The sequence below is a fragment of the Pelodiscus sinensis genome, chromosome 5, assembly GCF_052426305.1.
Source record: "Pelodiscus sinensis isolate ZL-2025 chromosome 5, ASM5242630v1, whole genome shotgun sequence".
Taxonomy (NCBI): Eukaryota; Metazoa; Chordata; order Testudines; family Trionychidae; genus Pelodiscus; species Pelodiscus sinensis.
This window is the reverse complement of record NC_143056.1, coordinates 82683844-82701265: the sequence shown is the minus strand read 5'-3', so window position 1 is coordinate 82701265 and position 17422 is coordinate 82683844. Positions and strand designations below refer to the sequence as shown.

Below are 17422 nucleotides of genomic sequence, written 5' to 3'. Positions count from 1 at the left end.
AGGGACGTGCAGAACCTTATTGATATTGTGAGGCTTAATTACTTGAAATGCTTTAAGATCCAAAGGAAAAATATTAATTATATATGTTAAATTTTTTATCGAATTAAGTAATGGTTGTAGTCACTTTCTGTGTAAAATACTATTACCAGCATCAGGTTCTTCCTACCTAATCTTCAGTGTTTTTTATAGTTCTGGTTTTGGAGGCTTTGAGGACTCTATTTGGTTGGTATGGATCCTTAGCTTATCTAGTGTGTCAAACTTCTCTTGGGTTGTTTGCTTACTGAATCTATATAGGGTTAGGATACAAAGACATTTTACTTTCTGGATAAAGGCTGAGACATTTTACTTTCTGGATAAAGGCTGATCCAGGGCTTCATCAATAGTTAATCTTTAATTTTATTTTATAAAAGAATATCACTTTGGTGGATGTAAGCAGTCAGTATTTTGCTTCTGAATGAGGCAAATAGCTATATTTGGGGTGGATAAACCTCTTTAAGTGGAGTCTTTTCCCACCATCCCCACTGATCTGATTATCTTCCAGAAGGATTGATATATCTCTGCTTAGACCCATTCCTTGATCAATAACATACTCTGGTCCACAGAGTTGACTCTTCTTTTAATAATCACTAGTCGTGGACAGATCATGGGCAATAAACAGTCACGTACAGGTCTAAAAATATCCCTTACTAAATATAAGGTGCTGGGAGAGGGGAGGCACTCCAGTGGATGCTGCTGCTATGTGGGAGTTGTGTTGTAGCGGTCACTGCTGCTCAAAGGGAAGTAGTCCAGGTCTTGACTGGTGCTTGGGAGAGGCAGCCTTAGAGTCAGCCACTACAGAAACCATGGAGGTCTCAGAAAGTCACAGAATCCATGACTTCCATGAAAGATTCATAGGCTTACTGGTGATATGTGTTTCTAGAGTGTTTCCATCAAGGATCTCAAAACATTTTCCCACAAATTAATTAAGCTCTAGAGCACACTTGTGAAGTGTTAGTACTGGTATTTTACATAATTGGAAAGAGCAACAGAGAGGGGAAAGCCAATATTTTGAAGTGTACACTAATGTTTGTCTTAATTTTGGGTGCTCAATTGAAGGCCACTAGGAACTGCTTTTCAGAGGTGTTGGGACCACAATAGTTTCAATTGACTTCAGTTAGAATTGGGAGTGCTTAGCCCTTCTAAAAATCAAGGTCAAGGTGTGTCAATCTGGATATTCGAATTAAAAGCCACTTTTGAAAATTCAGGCCCAAGCTATTAACTCATGGCCGTGCACAGTGTCATTTATAATGCTAGAAATAGAAGACAGTTTCTGGCTTTCAGATCTTGTTATAAACTACTAGAGACACTGCTTCGTGCTTCTGTATATCATTCCACATGAGAATACAGAAGTGCTTTTACCATTTGAAGGTTCATCTGGCAGGGCAGACAAATCTGGGTTTAATTTCTATCTTTTGTGAAGGCAGTTTTGACTGTTTTGACTTATAAAACAAATGCTAAAGTTCATTATCTTCAAATGAAATTGTTTTAGATGGCAGAGCCTAGTATTGTGTATATTTAGATTAAACAAATTGATGGCTAGCTTCAGTTTGCAATATAGGATGTGCAGGAACCAGAATGTAAGGCCAGCTCTTTCTTTAATGTAGTTCTAATTCAGAAACTGTTGCTTTGAGCCTTTTTTACAGTGGGGGGGGGAAGGGGAACAGCCTAAACTGAGCATAAGGACTGAAAATACTATCCATGTGCTTGGTTTTGATGCGTAACATCAGAACTATTTTTCTCTTGTTGACCACTGTCTAACGTTTGTATAGCAGGTTCAGGCTACACCTCAGCCCATCAAAGTGCCGCAGTTCATCCCTCCTCCCAGACTCACTCCTCGTCCAAATTTTCTTCCACAGGTGAGTGCATCAAGAACAAAAAAGGTAGGAGGGAAGTTATGAAGGGATGTATTTTGTTCATTTCTAACCTTCAGGATGTATTAAATGAAACTACTAGAAGTCTAGAAGCAAAATCAGACTGTCCAAAAGGCTGCAAAATCTCTTTGGTCATCATTGCTCAATATTTGAGAGCAGGAGAAGAGAAAGAGCTAATACATCTGGGCAATAAGTAGCTTATGGGCTGGACACAGTTTGCCAGTGTTAGGCCTTGGCAGGCCACCAGCAGCATTATTTACCTGCACATCTGCAGGTATGACTGCTCACAGCTCCTATTGGCCACAGATCGCTGTTCCCAGCCAATGGGAGCTGCGAAAAGTAGTAGCTCAGCCCATACTACTTCCCACAGCTCCCATTGGCTGAGAGTGGTGATCTGCAACCAATAGGAGCTGTAATCAGTTATGCCTGTGGATACACAGGTAAATAAAACATCTGGTGGTATGCCAGGGCTAACCCTGGTGAACCTCATCTAGCCCGAGGGCCACATAGTGCCAATCCCTGCTCTATATCATTTGCAACTGAGCAATACAGCTTTAAATTGTTTTACTTTGTACTTTTTAGAAGACACTAGTTTGGGGGTGGACAATAATTTTTTATGTGGTGTCATTCCAATAATTTGGTAAGTGGTCAAGGGCTGCACTAGTCCATGATATAGTGCGGTGTCTGGAATGGAAGTGGGGTTCAATAGGGAGTTTGGGGTAAGAGATTGGGGTGCCGAAGGGGATGTGGGATCTAGAAGTTTGGTTTGGGGGGGGGTTATGACCTGGGTCAGGGAACTGGGGAGCTGGAGGGGATGCAGAGTCTGGGAGGGGGGTTGGGTGCAGGAGAATATTCTAACCTTGAGAGAGGAGTACAGGGTCTGGGAAGGGGTTATGACCTGTGGCATGGGTGCAGGGGTTTGGGTTGTGACCTAGGGCAGGAAGAGGTTGGGGCCTGGGGCAGGAGATTGAGGTGACTGGGGGGTAGAGGATTGGGGTGCCAGGTCTTAGAGGGGGAAAGGGTCCATGAGGGGGGCAGAGGGTTATGGGCTGGAGGGGCTGGATGCCAGAGGCAGGCTCTGGCCAGAAGATGCTTATCTGGGTAGCTCCCAGCCAGAAGCCCAGCAGCTTCCTCAGCCAGGCTCCCTCCCTGCTCTTTATGCCTCTGAACACTGTGAGCCCAAGCGAGGGCAGAAGGGACGTTTTGCGCTTTGCCTGTCCCACAAACAGGCAGCTCCCAGTGGCCAGAAAATAGCCAATGGGAACTTCAAATTGAGCTGTGGGTGGGGGCAGCATGCAAAGCTTCTCTCTTCTTCATAGAAAATATGGCAAAAAAACGTCTTGGCTTAACCACGAGACCTTGCATGATCTAAAAATAAAAAAGGAGTCATATAAAAAATGGAAGGTGGGACAAATTACAAAGGATTAATATAGGCAAACAATACAGGAATACAGGGGCAAGATTAGAAAGGCAAAGGCACGAAATGAGCTTAACCTAGCTACAGGCAAAAAGGAAAACAAGAAGACGTTATATTAGAAGCAAGACGAAGACCTAGGACAGGGTAGGCCCATTGCTCAGTGAGAAGGGAGAAACAGTAACAGAAAACTTGGAAATAGCAAAGATGCTTAATGACTTCTTTGTTTTGGTCTTCACCAAAAAGTCTGATGAAGGAATGCCTAACATAGCATATGCTAGTGGGAAGGGGGTAGGTTTAGAAGATAAATAAAAAAAGAACAAGTTAAAAATCACTTAGAAAAGTCAGATATCTGCAAGTCACCAGGGCCTGATGAAATGCATCCTAGAATACTCAAGGAGCTGATAGAGGAGTTATCTGAGCCTTTAGCTATCATCTTTGGAAAATCATGGAAGATGGGAGAGATTCCAGAAGACTGGAAAAGAGCAAACATAGTGCTCATCTATAAAAAGGGAAATAAGAGCAACCCAGAAACCTATAGACCAGTCAGTTTAACTTCTGTACCAGGAAAGATAATGAAGCAAGTAATTAAGGAAACCATCTGCAAACACCTGGAAGATAACACAGTGATAGGGAACAGCCAGCATGGATTTGTAAAGAACAAATCATGTCAAACCAATCTGATAGCTTTCTTTGATAGGATAACGAGTCTTGTGGATAAGGGAGAAGCAGTGGATATGGTATACCTAGACTTTAGCAAGGCATTGATATGGTCTTCCATGATATTCTTATCAATAAACTAGGTAAATACAACTTAGATGGGGCTACTATACGGTGGGTGCACACCTACTCAGAGAGTACAGTAAAACTCCATTAGTCCGGCATCCAATGCTCCGGGACTCCTGATGGTCCGGCACCATCAGGAACCCGGAAGTACTGGGGCAGCCAGACAGGCTTCCCCCATTCAGCTGCTGCTGAAACTGACCAGCAGCTGAATCGGGCAAGCCGGGAGCAGAGCAGCTGGGGTGCCGCCGGGTTGGTCTCGTAGCATTGCCCGTTGGGGACGCCTGGGGCAGAGCAGCTGGGGTGCTGCCGGGTTGGTCCCGCAGCGCCGAGGGGCGGTGCTATGAGACCAACCCGGCAGCACCCCAGCTGCTTTGCCCCAGGTGTCAGGATTCAGCCGCTGCTGAAACTGACCAGCAGCGTCAGTTTCACCAGCAGGCTGAATCCTGACACCTGGGTCAGAGCAGCTGGGGTGCTGCCGGGTTGGTCCCATAGCGCCGAGGGGCAAAGCGGCTGAATCGGGGACCCCTGGGGCAGAGCAGCTGGGGTCCTGCCGGGTTGGTCCCGCAGCGCCGTCCTTTGGCGCTGTGGGACCAACCCAGCAGCACTCCAGCTGCTCTGCCCCAGGCGTCCCCAAGAGCAGCTGGGGTCCTGCCGGGTTGGTCCCGCAGCCCCAAGGGGCAGTGCTACGGGACCAACTGGGCAGTACCCTAGCTGCTCTGTCCCAGGCGTCCCCAAGAGCAGCTGGAGTGCTGCTGGGTTGGTGCCATAGCACCGCCCCTCGGTGCTGCGGGACCAACTCGGCAGCACCCCAGCTGCTCTATTGTAGCCATCCCCGATTCAGCTGCTGCTGAAACTGACCAGCAGCGGCAGAATCAGGGACGCCTGGGGCAGAGCCTGATTATCGTAGGGGGGGGGCTATAAGGGGTCTGGGGTGGCATCCCCTCCCACCCCACTCCAGACCCCTCATAGCCCCCCCCTTCTGATAGTCCGGCATATCTGATAATCCGGCACCCCCTGGGTCTTAAAGGTGCCGGATTATCGGAAGTTTACTGTAGTTATTAATGGTTCACAATCCTGCTGGAAAGGTGTAACAAGTGGGGTTCTGCAGGGGTCTCTTTTGGGACCAGTTCTGCATCAACAATTTAGATATCAGCATAAAGAGTACGCTTATTAAGTTTGCAGATGATACCAAAGTAGGGGGGCTTGCAACTGCTTTGCAGGATAGGGTCATAATTCAAAATGATCTGGACAAACTAGAGAAATTGTCTGAGGTAAACAAGATGAAGTTTAATAAGGACAAATGCATTGCTCCACTTAGGAAGGAATAATCAGTTTCACACATACAGAATAGGAAGCAACTGTCTAGGAAGGAGTACAGCATAAAGGGATCTAGGGGTTATAATGGACCACAAGCTAAATATGAGTCAACAGAGTGACGCTGTTGCAAAAAAAGCCAGCATGATTCTAGGATGCATTAACAGGTGTGTTGTGAGCAAGACTCGAGAAGTCATTCTTCTGCTCTACTCTGCACTGATTAGGCCTCAGTTGGAGTATTGTGTCCAGTTCTGGGCACCACATTTCAAGAAAGATGTGGAAATATTGGAAAAGGTCCAGAGAAGAGCAACAAGATTGATAAAAGGTCTGGAAAACATGACCTATGAAAAAAGACTGAAATAATTGGGTTTGTTTAGTTTGGAAAAGAGAAGATTGAGGGGGGACTTGATAGCGGTTTTCAGGTATCTAAAAGGGTGTCACAAGGAGGAGGGAGAAAAATTGTTATTCCTGGTCTCTCAGGATAGAACAAGAAGCAATAGGCTTAAATTGCAGTAAGGGAAGTTTAGGTTAGACATTAGGGAAAAGTTCCTAACTATCAGGGTGGTTAAACACTGGAATAAATTACCCAGGGAGGTTGTGGAATCTCCATCTCTGGAGATATTTAAGAATAGGTTAGATAAATGTCTATCAGGGATGGTCTAGACAGTATTTGATCCTGCCTTGAGGGCAGGGGACTGGACTCGGTGACCTCTCAAGGTCCCTTCCAGTCGTAGCATTCTATGATTCTCCCCCAGGCTCACAGTCTTTAGAGAAGCACATGGTCTGCAGTGGGCTGCCCCTGCACTAGTTGCCTGCCCCTGCATTAGTCATTTCTTCACATTTGTTGATGAAGCACCTTAGAGAAAGAGTAAAAGGGGTATAACTGGGAGTACAGGGATGAAATTAAGAGAGGAAAATTTTAGGCTTATTATCAGACTAAGGCATTGGGGACAGTAAAATCTGTTTAATTATGACAAAGTTTCCAGACGTACATGAAGGGATGCACCCTGTATTTTGAGACATTAAAGGTAGAATAGACAAGATATCAGAAAATATATGATGGAAAACAATATGTTATTAGCAGAGAGATGGATTAGTAGATTTTGTTTCTATTTTTATTTTCTGTAACTGTGGAATATTTGCATAATTGTGAATGTACTAAATACAGCCAAAGATAATTATGATACAGGGTAGAAAATATGTTGGGTCCTGAATTTTATAGAGCTGCTTTCTAGCTTCATACCTGTAGAAGTTTTCTCACATATTATGAGAAAAGAGCAAGAACCAGTATGGCTGTATGTACCAGGAGAGGCTTTGATGTGTTCATTGAGGGGCATTTTGTTGTTCATAGTATAGCAGAGCCTCTGCAGAGCTAGCCAGTGGTGTCAAAACTTGCACAATGTGTCTACACAATGCATGGAGTCAACACGTGCGATGGTGACTAATTGGATATCTGAAGCCTTTTCTTTAGCTCTTTTGTCAGCTATTTAGGAATTTGATCTCTTGGCTGATATAAAAATGCTACAGGTCTTGGAGGGGGTAAAGATCCATGAGGGGGGGCAGAGGGTTGAGGGCTGGAGGGGCTGGGGTGCCAAAGGCGGGAGATGTAAAAATTACTACAATATTGAAAGCTATGTAAAAACTTTTGAAACATACTTTCAAAACTGGGTGCCTAAATTACTCCTGTGAGTACTTTATGGGCATTTGTTGTCCTCACAAAACCAAAAATTAGATTTGCACATACAAAACAGTTAGCATTAAATATGAAAATGAGTATTTTGGCATGCAAATGTATGCAGAAGCAAAAGCTGTGAGTGCAAGTTTCATGAATGGGTTTATGCAATAAAACTGAAAATGTGGTTCATTACTGTAGCATACTTATGATATTATTACGTGTCTGGTTGTTTTCCTTGTAGGTTCGACCCAAACCAGTTGCCCAGAATAACATTCCTATTGCCCCAGCACCACCTCCGATGCTTGCAGCTCCTCAACTTATTCAAAGGCCTGTGATGCTGACAACGAAGTTCACACCTGGTTCTTTGCCCACATCACAGAACTCTATACACCCAGTACGTGTTGTTAATGGACAGACAGCAACCATAGCCAAAACTTTCCCTATGGCACAGCTCACCAGCATTGTGATAGCAGCCCCAGGTACCAGGCTCGCTGGACCTCAGACTCTACAGATCAGCAAACCAAACCTTGAAAAACAGGTACTAATGGGCAATGTATCTACTAACAGCTACAGTTCTTCTTTTGTGGATTAGTGCTGCCAGTGTGGAAAGGACTAACAACCATGGGAAGAATTTTCAATGGAGAATTAAATATCAGAGTCCCACCCACTAACAGGGATCTAGTACTAAAAATATGATGACTTTGGAGAGGGGTTAAAAGAGACATTCTCAGTTTATAGGACAGAAAGTTTGGTGTTCCTTCAAAGGCCTATTGGAATCATTACAGTTCTTTAGCAGTTTGGTGCTCCCCCTACTGGATCATCTAAGGTGTGCTGACATCTCTGATGCTGCTGACCTGACATACAGACAATATAGTAAACTAGGGCCCCCGCATGGGGAGGGGGAAAGGTATACTTTACCAGGACCTAGAAGGGGGCCTAACCTAACCCTCAAATTGTTCTATGTGTGTGGGATGGGGCCCACGTTACAAGTTTGTGTGGGCACCAAAAAAATATTCCTGGGCCCTGTAGTAAACCAAAAGCCGTGTTCGTGGCCAGTCCTGTAGAAACATAGGAACAAAAAATTTTTATTTCTAAGCTTCTTTCAATATTTTATAAACAATGGAGAGTAGAGGAATAAAATAAAGTAAAAGAAGCAGTGACAGATAAAAAGACATCTTTTAAAAAGTGGAAGTCAAATCCTAATGAGGAAAATAGGACCATAAACTTTGTCAAATTAACTGTAAAAATATAATAAGAAAAGCCAAAAAGGAGCTACCCAAAAACTCAAAAGTACTAGTAAAATGTTTAAGTACATCAGAAGCAGGAAGCCGGCTAAACAACCAGTGGGGCCCTTGGACGATCAAGATACTAAAGGAACAATCAAAGATGATAAAGTCATAGTGGAGAAGCTAAATGAATTCTTTTCTTCTGTCTTCACAGCTGAGGATATTGGGGAGATTCCCAAACCTGAGCCATTCTTTTTAGATGACAAATCTGAGGAATTGTCCCAGACTGAGGTGTCATTAGAAGAGGTTTTGGAACAAATTGATAAACTTAATAGTAACAAGTCACCAGGATTAGATGGCATTCACCCAAGAGTTCTGAAAGAACTCAAATGGGAAATTGCAGAACTATTAACTGTGGTTTGTAAATAGTCCTTTAAATCGGCTTCCATACCTAATGATTGGAAGATAGTGACGCCAATATTTACAAAGGGCTCTAGTGGTGATCCTGGCAATTACAGACCAGTAAGTCTAACATCAGTACCGGGCAAATTAGTGGATACTATAATAAACAATAAAATTGTCAGACACATGGATGAATATAATTTGTTGGGGGAAAGTCAGCATGGTTTCTGTAAAAGGAAATCATGGCTTACTAATCTGCTGATATTCTGTGAGAGGGTCAACAAACATGTGGACAAGGGGGATCCAGTGGATATATTATACTTAGGTTTCCAGAAAGCCTTTGACAAGGTCTCTCACCAAAAGCTCTTAAGTAAAGTAAGTTGCCATGGGATAAGTGGGAAGGTCCTTTTGTGGACTGATAACTGGTTAAAAGACAGGAAACAAGGGGTAGGAATAAATGGTAAGTTTTCCGAGGGGGGAGAGGTAACTAGTGGGGTCCCCTAAAGGTCTGTCCTGAGACCCATCCTATTCAACTTATTTATAAATGATTTAGAGTAAGGGGTAAAAGTGAGGTAGCAAAATTTGCAGATGATATCAAACTGCTTAAGATAGTTAAGACCAAAGCAGACTCTGAAGAGCTTCAAAAAAATCACACCAAATTAAGTGATTGGGCAACAAAAGGGTAAATGAAATTTAATGTTGATAAATGTAAAGTAATGCAGATTGGAAAAAAAAATCCCAATTATATATATAATATGATGGGGAGTAATTTGGCTACAGCTACTCAAGAGAAAGATGTTAGGAGTCATTGTGGATAGTTCTCTGAAAACATCCACTCAGTGTGCAGCGGCAGTCAAAAAAGCAAATAGAATGTTAGGAGCCATTAAAAAAGGGATAGAGAATAAGACAGAAAATATCTTATTGCCTCTATATAAAACCATGGTAGCCCACATCTTGAATACTGCATACAGATCTGATTGCCTCATTTCAAAAAAGATATATTGGCATTGGAAAAGGTTCAGAAAAGAGCAGCAAAAATTATTAGGGGTTTGGAACGGATCCCATATGAAGAGAGATTAAAAAGACTTGGAATTTTCATCTTAGAAAAGAAGAGACTAAATGGGGATATGATAGAGGACTATAAAATCAAGACTGGTATAGAAAAAGTGAATAAGGAAAAGTTATGTACTTATTCCCGTAATAAAAGAACTAGGGGTCACCAAATGAAATTAATAGGTAGCAGGTTTAAAACAAATAAAATGAAATGGGTTTTTTTCACCCAGTGCACAGTCAACCTGTGGAACTCCTTGAAGAGAAGGCTTGAACTTTAACAGGGTGCAAAAAAGGGCTAGATAGATTCATGGAGGTTAGGTCCATCAATGGCTATTAGCCAGGATAGGTAGGAATGGTGGTATCCCTAGCCTCTCTGGAGGTAGGTAACAGGAGAGGGATCATGTGAGGATTACCTGTTGTGATCCCTCCCTCTGGGACATCTGATATTGGCCACTGTCAGCAGATATGATACTGGGCTAGATGGACCTTTGGACTGACCCATTATGGTTGTTCTTACGTTCTTAATAAAAACTATTCAAAATATTTAGCGAGGACTGTTTAATAAGAAAATCCATCCATGTTTGCTTTGGTGTGGGAGCCTGTTGATTTGTGTTCTCTTGTCCAATTGCCCCTTTTAATTGCAGGAGAACTAAATAGCTAGTGAGCTTCTTGAGGTTTTTCAAGACTCCCATGACAGACCTGAGCTTGAATGGATGGAAGATATGCCTTAAAATAGAGTTTCTAGATAGTTAGTAAATATCACTTCAGTAAAGAGCAAATGATGATGGAGTATTAAAAATAATATTCAACTTCAAAAAAAAAAAAAAAGATTTAACTGGGTGATAACTGTAAACTGCTCCCAATTCAGTTCACATGAAATCTTTGTTTTCATTTCAAACACCTTATCAATGAATGTATATTGTTCACAGTTTCATGGACAACTACAATCTTGTGTATGGAAGAAGCACTATTGTTTTACTAAATTCACAGGGGCTGGTTATTGTGTCTTCTGTAAGGCAGATTTACAAGCCGTACACTACAAAAGTGCATGCCTATCACCTGTGAGCTTGATGAATCCTTATTACATGTCCGCAATGTTGCATTTTTTATCCTGATATTTCTTTGATGTCAGTATCATTTATTTATTGTTTAAAGAACTGCTGAACACAGGAAAACTTTGAAAAATATTCAGAAACAAGTAACAATGATTTAATTATCTGCTTACAGTCTTTTTTGGTATGATTTCCTCAATCTTTACGATAAAGGATGTTTACAGGAAACAACATTTGTAACTGTTCGGCATTCAGATCCTCACTCAGAGTTTGTGACATCACAGCTGTGCCATCACTGAGGCTCAACATGATGATGATTGTGATATTGAGAGTTGAGGATTCTGACTTCAGGGAGGAAATGAGTTACAGGAATACCTGAGTTCTTAGGACTCACTGCCCTGGTCTACACTAGGGAGTTATTTCAAAATAACTCCCCTAATTTCAAAATAGTAAGTGGATTGTCTACACTGCCAAGTCCATTATTTCAAAATAAGGGTCTGGTTATTTAAAAATAATAATTCCTCCTTTCCATGAGGAATAATGCTTATTTCAAAATTGTTATTTTGAAATAGTGGTAGTGTGGACACTCAGCTGCTGCTATTTCAAAATAGTTGACCTACAGAGGCCTCTCACAGGTGCACTTGTGGCTACTCTAGCCACACACCTGATATCTCCAATGCTCCCCTTCTCCTGCAGAGCTTAAAGCAGCAGGCTGAAGGAAAAGGGCTTGTGGCACATGTAGACCTTTTGCAGCCCCATGCCACACAGCACCCATCCCCTGAGCCATGTTGGACCCCAGTGCTCCCGCTGAGTTCCCCATGGCTGCCAGCACTACTGCAGCACTCTCGGCTGCCCTGGCCAGGGATGAAAGAGGGCACTTGCCTGGACTGGTGTGGAGATTCTTGACCTCATTTTGGTCTGGGGTGAGGAGATCAACCTCCAGAATCTCTGCACCTCCTCCCCACCCCCAAGGATATGCCCAGTGTCAGCCTCCATGATGGCAGGGTTGTGGATGACAACGAGGAGGAGGAGCAGGCCAGCTAGGTCATTGTGCCCTCCAGCCAGGAGCTGCTTCTCATGCTGGATCCAGTCCCCAACTCCCAGGATGTCTCCCAGGCCTCGGATGATCCCAAGGAAGGCACTTCAAGTGAGTTATATAACTTTCCCTATGCATGTATGGGGGCAGACAGCCAGTCTGCAGAAGGCTGCATGTTCCTTACTTAGCCTACTCACCCTGAGAGTCACACAAAAGTCTGTGCACATGGAGCACTAGTCTGGAGCACTCTGCTCCATTATGCTCTCTCACAGAAACCCCTCGCTCCTTCCCACAAGGTTCCTGGAGAGGCTGCTCACACACACCTTCCCCAACGCTCCCCCCTCCTCCAGCGGGCAGAGATAGAAGTTCCCTGTGGGTACACTTGCACCCTAGTTCGAACAAGGGATGCAAATGTAGGTGACCGAAATTGCTAATGAAGCGGGGATTTAAATATCCTGCGCTTCATTAGCATAATCTCGCCCACGCGCTATTCTGATCGCCAGCTGATTCAAACCAGGAAGTGCGCTCCGGGCCACATTAGTTCGAATCAAACCCCTTGATTCGAACTAACGTTACTGCTTGTTTTTGAGTAACATTAGTTCAAACCAAGGGATTTGATTCGAACAAACACACCCAGAGCATACTTCCTGGTTCAAATCAGCTGGTGATCGGAATAGCGCGCGGGCGAGATTATGCTAATGAAGCGCAGGATATTTAAATCCCCACTTCATTAGCAATTTCGGTCGCCTACATTTACACCCCTAGTTTGAACTAGGGTGCAAGTGTAGACGTATCCTATCTGTGGGACGCCACCAGTGACAGAATCGGTGTTTGTGGGATGCAGAAGGAAACAACTGCCCTGTTTCAGTGCCCTCTCCCTCACCACCCTTCCTCGCCCGCAGGCTCCTGACCTGGCCAGCACCTTCCCATGCCTGCTTGTCTGGGCCAAGAGTGTAGCGATACTGCCCTGGGATATGCGTGTGTCTGCTGGAAAGTACCGCTGTCTAGGCAAGAGATGGTGTTGCTTGAAGCACATCACCATCATCTAAACCAAGATCTTTGGTGTTGGCTCAGAGATTAGGGCTAGGCTTCATACACATTGTCTCCTGGGATGACTGCCTTTGTAACTTTTCTTCACAGCTGGACAAGCTGTGAGCATGCCATGTCCCATCACCTCCCACACCATTCTTATGACTCCGTGGATCCTCCAGAGAAAGCAAACCCGGAAAGATCTGCTGGGGGCCAGATGGCCTGCCTCTAGTCCCTCATCCAGGGGCTTGATGAGGAGTTCCGGGAGCGGGCTGCTGACCGGGAGCAGCGGAAGGCCCTGTGGGACCAGCTGGCACACCACCACAAGGCCATGTGTTCCTCTATCACCTCTGTGATGGAACACATGGACATGTGCATGAAGCAGGCCACCAGCCACCTCCCTGCCCCTGCCCCTGCCCCTGCCCCTGCCCCCCGCCCAAACTCCCTCCCTTGGCTTCCCCCCCCCCCAGCCCTCGCCCCCAGGGGCTGCTTGGGCTCCCTAACATGTGGTGGTGGGGGGACCTCTCGGGCAGCTGAAGCCTCCTGAGCTACCCAAGGCAGGCACCAGTCCCAGCCCCAGCCCTGAGCCTTCTTCCCTCTCCCCAGTTGTATGTTCCCCCAAATAAACAGAGTTGTGTGTTTTTGTTTTTTTAAAGGCTTCTTTATTTGCTCTGGAGGGAAGCGGGGAAGGAAGGGTAGAGTGGGAAGGAAGGTGGAAGAGGAAAGGCACACAGGGGCGCTATGCAGGGACCCCTTGTGAAGAGGCCTGGGAGAGAGTCTTACAGGTGACATTGGCTGAAACTCTCCCTCTATGCCTCCTGGATGAGCACAGCTCCCTGATGTGCTTGCCATATGGCCTGGCTGCTCATAAGCCCTGGTTAGCCAATCAGCCTCTTCCTTTCACCCTGGCAGGAAACTCTCCCCCTTGTTCTCACATAGGTTGTGGAGCACACAGCAGGCTGACACCATATAGAGGATGTTGCATTCACTCATGTCCAAGCGGGTGAGGAGACTCCTGAACCTCCCCTTTAGGTGGCCGAAGGCGCACTCCACAACCACATAGCACTTGCTGAGCCTGGTGTTGAGATTCTCATTGGTGGGGTCCAAGCTATCCCTGTAGGGCTTCAACAGCCAAGGGAGCAAAGGGTAGGCTGCATTGCTGAGGATACAGATCGGTATGTCCACTTGCACAACCGTGATGGTGCAGTTTGGGAAAAATGTACTGGCATGCATCTTTTGGAACATGCAGGAGTTCCAGAAGATGTGGGTGTCATACGCCTTCCCCGACCAGTCGACATTAATGTCCGTGAAGTGTCCCTTGTGGTCCACCAGTGTCTGCAGCACCATAGAGAAGTACCCCTTTCTGTTGATATAGTCTGAGGCACAGGGGCTAGGATGGGGATGTGAGTGCTGTCTGTGTTCTCACCCCCACAATTGGGAAAATCCATGGTGGCAAAACCATCCACCATGGGGTAGACATTGCCTAGAATGATGAACCTCCGCAGCAGGATGTTGATGGCATTGACTATGTGCAGGAGCATGGCCCTGATTGTGTATTTCCACACGCCGAACTGGTTCCCACTGGAGTGATAGCTGTCCAGCATGGTGAGCTTCCGGAAGGTGATGGTGATGCACTTCTACAGGGGGTTGGTGGGTCGCAATTGGGTATCCTGTTGCCTGAGGGCAGGGGCGAGCCATTCACAGAACTTGAGACAGATTGCCTTCCGTATGCAGAAGTTCTGGAGCCACTGCTGGTTGTCCCATCACTGCAGAATGATGAGGTCCCATCAGTTAGAACTGGTCTCCCTCCTCCAGAAGAGGCATTCCACGGTGTCCAGGGGATTGAGGATCATTTGCTGCAGCAGGAGCACCAGGACCTGGGTGAAGGGGGTCCTCCAGTTGGGGCTGGTTGTCGTCCTGCTGGAACAGCACATAGGCAGTTTGGATTAATTGTGCTGTGAGGTGCAGTATGAGGCGCCGGAATCTGGCACTGCTTTGCAGCAGCTCCAGATCAATGATGTGAGTGCTCAGGCATCCGCAAAGGCAACTAGAGCGCATGGTGTGAGTTTGGTATCCCATGGGGGTGGAGGAGTGGCATATGAGATGTGGCCGTAAACAGGAGCCCCTGAAAATGTGTCTCAGCTAGCCTCAGCAAGCAGTCTGAGGGTATGTCTACACTGCCACCCTAGTTCGAACTAGACTGGCTAATGTAGTCATTCGAACTTGCAAATGAAGCCCGGGATTTAAATATCCCGGGCTTTATTTGCATGTTCCTGGGCACTGCCATTTTTAAATGCCCCGTAGTTCGAACTCTGCAATGAGGACTGACAGTAGTTCGAATTAGGAGCTTTAATTCGAACTACCTAGCCCGTGCCGCATGTAGCCGCGGGCAGGAAGTTCGAACTACGAGGCATTTTAAAATGGCAGCGCCCGGGAACATGCAAATAAAGCCCTGGATATTTAAATCCTGGGCTTCGTTTGCAAGTTCGAATGACTACATTAGCCACCCTAATTCGAACTAGGGTGGTAGTATAGACATACCCTGAGTGTTTGCCCTCCTGGTGCCCTCCCCAGAGTGCTTCTGGGGTCTTAAAATCCAATGCAGGCTCCAATCAGTATGGGTGCACTATTTCGAAATAATTCTGAGCTATTTTGATGCTGCCTTGTAGTGTCAATACACTATTTGAAATTATTATTTTGGAAATTATTATTTCAAGATAAGCTATTTTGAAATAATGTCCTAGTGTAGACATGCCCATTGTGACAGTTTTCAGACAAACTTTATTCATAATGAAGAATGAAAAAAACAATGAAGAGTGTATAACCTCTGAACAGGGACTTTTCATAGAATGATTTTCCATAAGGTTTCAGCTGGTCTGTAATCAACCCACTTTTCATGCCACTTAGGGTCTTAGTATTGAGTTGTACTTTATTTCTTTTCAGACTGTTAAACCCCACATGGAAACGGAGGAGAAGCAAACAGAGAATCGTACCATTACTCCACCAGCTGCACCTAAGCCAAAACGAGAAGAAAATCCACAGGTATCAGAGCAAATTCAGTGTTCTCTAGGGCTACGTCTACACTGCAGCGCTACTGGAGGTATCCCGAAATAGCTATTTCACGTCTTTTGAGCATGCCCATTATTTTGAAATATAACAGGCTCTTTATTCCGATGTCCCTTTAAACCTCATTCCATGAGGAGTAAGGGACATTTCGGAATAGCGATTTATTTTGAAATAAGTGCTGTGTAGACAGTGCCATATTTTGAAATAAGCTATTTCAAAATAAGATTGAAATAAGATATGCAATTTGAGTAGCTCAATCTTATTTCAACCTATGGTGCAATGTAGACACACCCTATGAGAAAAAGGAGGTGTTCTGTCTTTCAAAAAACACCATAAACCAGAAGGGAAGGTAGTGTATTTGTTTGTTTCCTCATTTCCACATCACCCTACACATACACTCTTTCTCCCTCAAACACGATTTCTTTTTTCCCTGTCTTGAGACTCATTTACTTTCCTTACAGTGTACTTGCTGAAAAGGATTGGGAAATACAGATGGGGAATAATAAATCTAAATGTAAATAGCGCATAAAATAGTTCAGAACTGCCAGAATTATGGACGCTGAGCCTTTTATTCCTAAAAGTTCAGAATACCCTTCATACAGTTCACCCAGCTTATAGTACGTCTTTTGATTTCCATACCTTTGAGATCTGAGACTTGTAGAATCATTCCCTAGGCTGGAGAGTTATCTTGATCTTGCTTGAGAAGCTTTTACCATCTTGACACCTTTATTCTAGTAAACAAGAAAGGAAGGAACATCTTTGCCCTTGAGCCTTTGCTGTTTCTACTTCTTTTGATCTTAAGACAGACAGGTTATGAACCTACCCCAACTTAAGTCTGATCCCTTTTTCTGAATGGGCATTTTTTTAGTGCCTGTCTACACTACAAAACATCAGCCCTGGTTACATTTAAAATGACTAGTGCAGGGCTAGTCAACTTTGGAAGCCCTGGGGGCCACAATGATACTCACAGCTCATGCCGAGGGCCACAACTTAAGTGTGGTTGCAAGTATATATGCAAATAGCTTTTCACACTGTCGGGCATGAATACAAAGATTAAAGCAAGACTACACAGCATGCAGGCTCCATTTAAGTCAGTTCTGCTGATATTAATAAAACGCAATATTTACCCAATTTCCACCCATGTGACAGCACTTTTAATGAGCAATGACAGTCCAGGAATTTAACTACTAAAATGCATATCACCAGAAGACCATTATATTGACTCTCTGTTGTGGAGCGTGTTCCCAGTGGTGGCCATGTGTAAGGATCCACCCATGGGCTGCATGTTGAGCTACGCGTAAACCCAAACGGCACCACGAGCCATAAACCAATGGATCAGGGCCACATGCAGCCCGTGGGCCACTTGTTGAATAGCCCTGGTGTATCGGTTATCTAATCACGTTGCAACCAGATTCCCTAATTCAGCTGGACTTATGGTAGGGAGGCAAAGAGTTAACTG

General features: G+C 44.7%; 1 protein-coding gene across 12 annotated transcripts in view; it reads left to right on the top strand.

The window, feature by feature from the left end:
• The window catches only part of PHF21A (PHD finger protein 21A), a 290548-nt gene that overhangs the window by 241682 nt on the left and 31444 nt on the right, over positions 1 to 17422 (top strand). For 9 of the 12 annotated variants that reach the window (XM_075927581.2, XM_075927576.2, XM_075927572.2 and 6 more), the window contains 3 exons: positions 1809 to 1895; positions 7341 to 7637; positions 15841 to 15939. In XM_075927581.2, the coding sequence (XP_075783696.1) occupies positions 1809 to 1895; positions 7341 to 7637; positions 15841 to 15939 (483 nt within the window). The remainder of the gene's footprint in view (positions 1 to 1808; positions 1896 to 7340; positions 7638 to 15840; positions 15940 to 17422) is intronic. The other 3 variants (XM_075927582.2, XM_075927577.2, XM_075927575.2) reach the window with 1 other exon arrangement.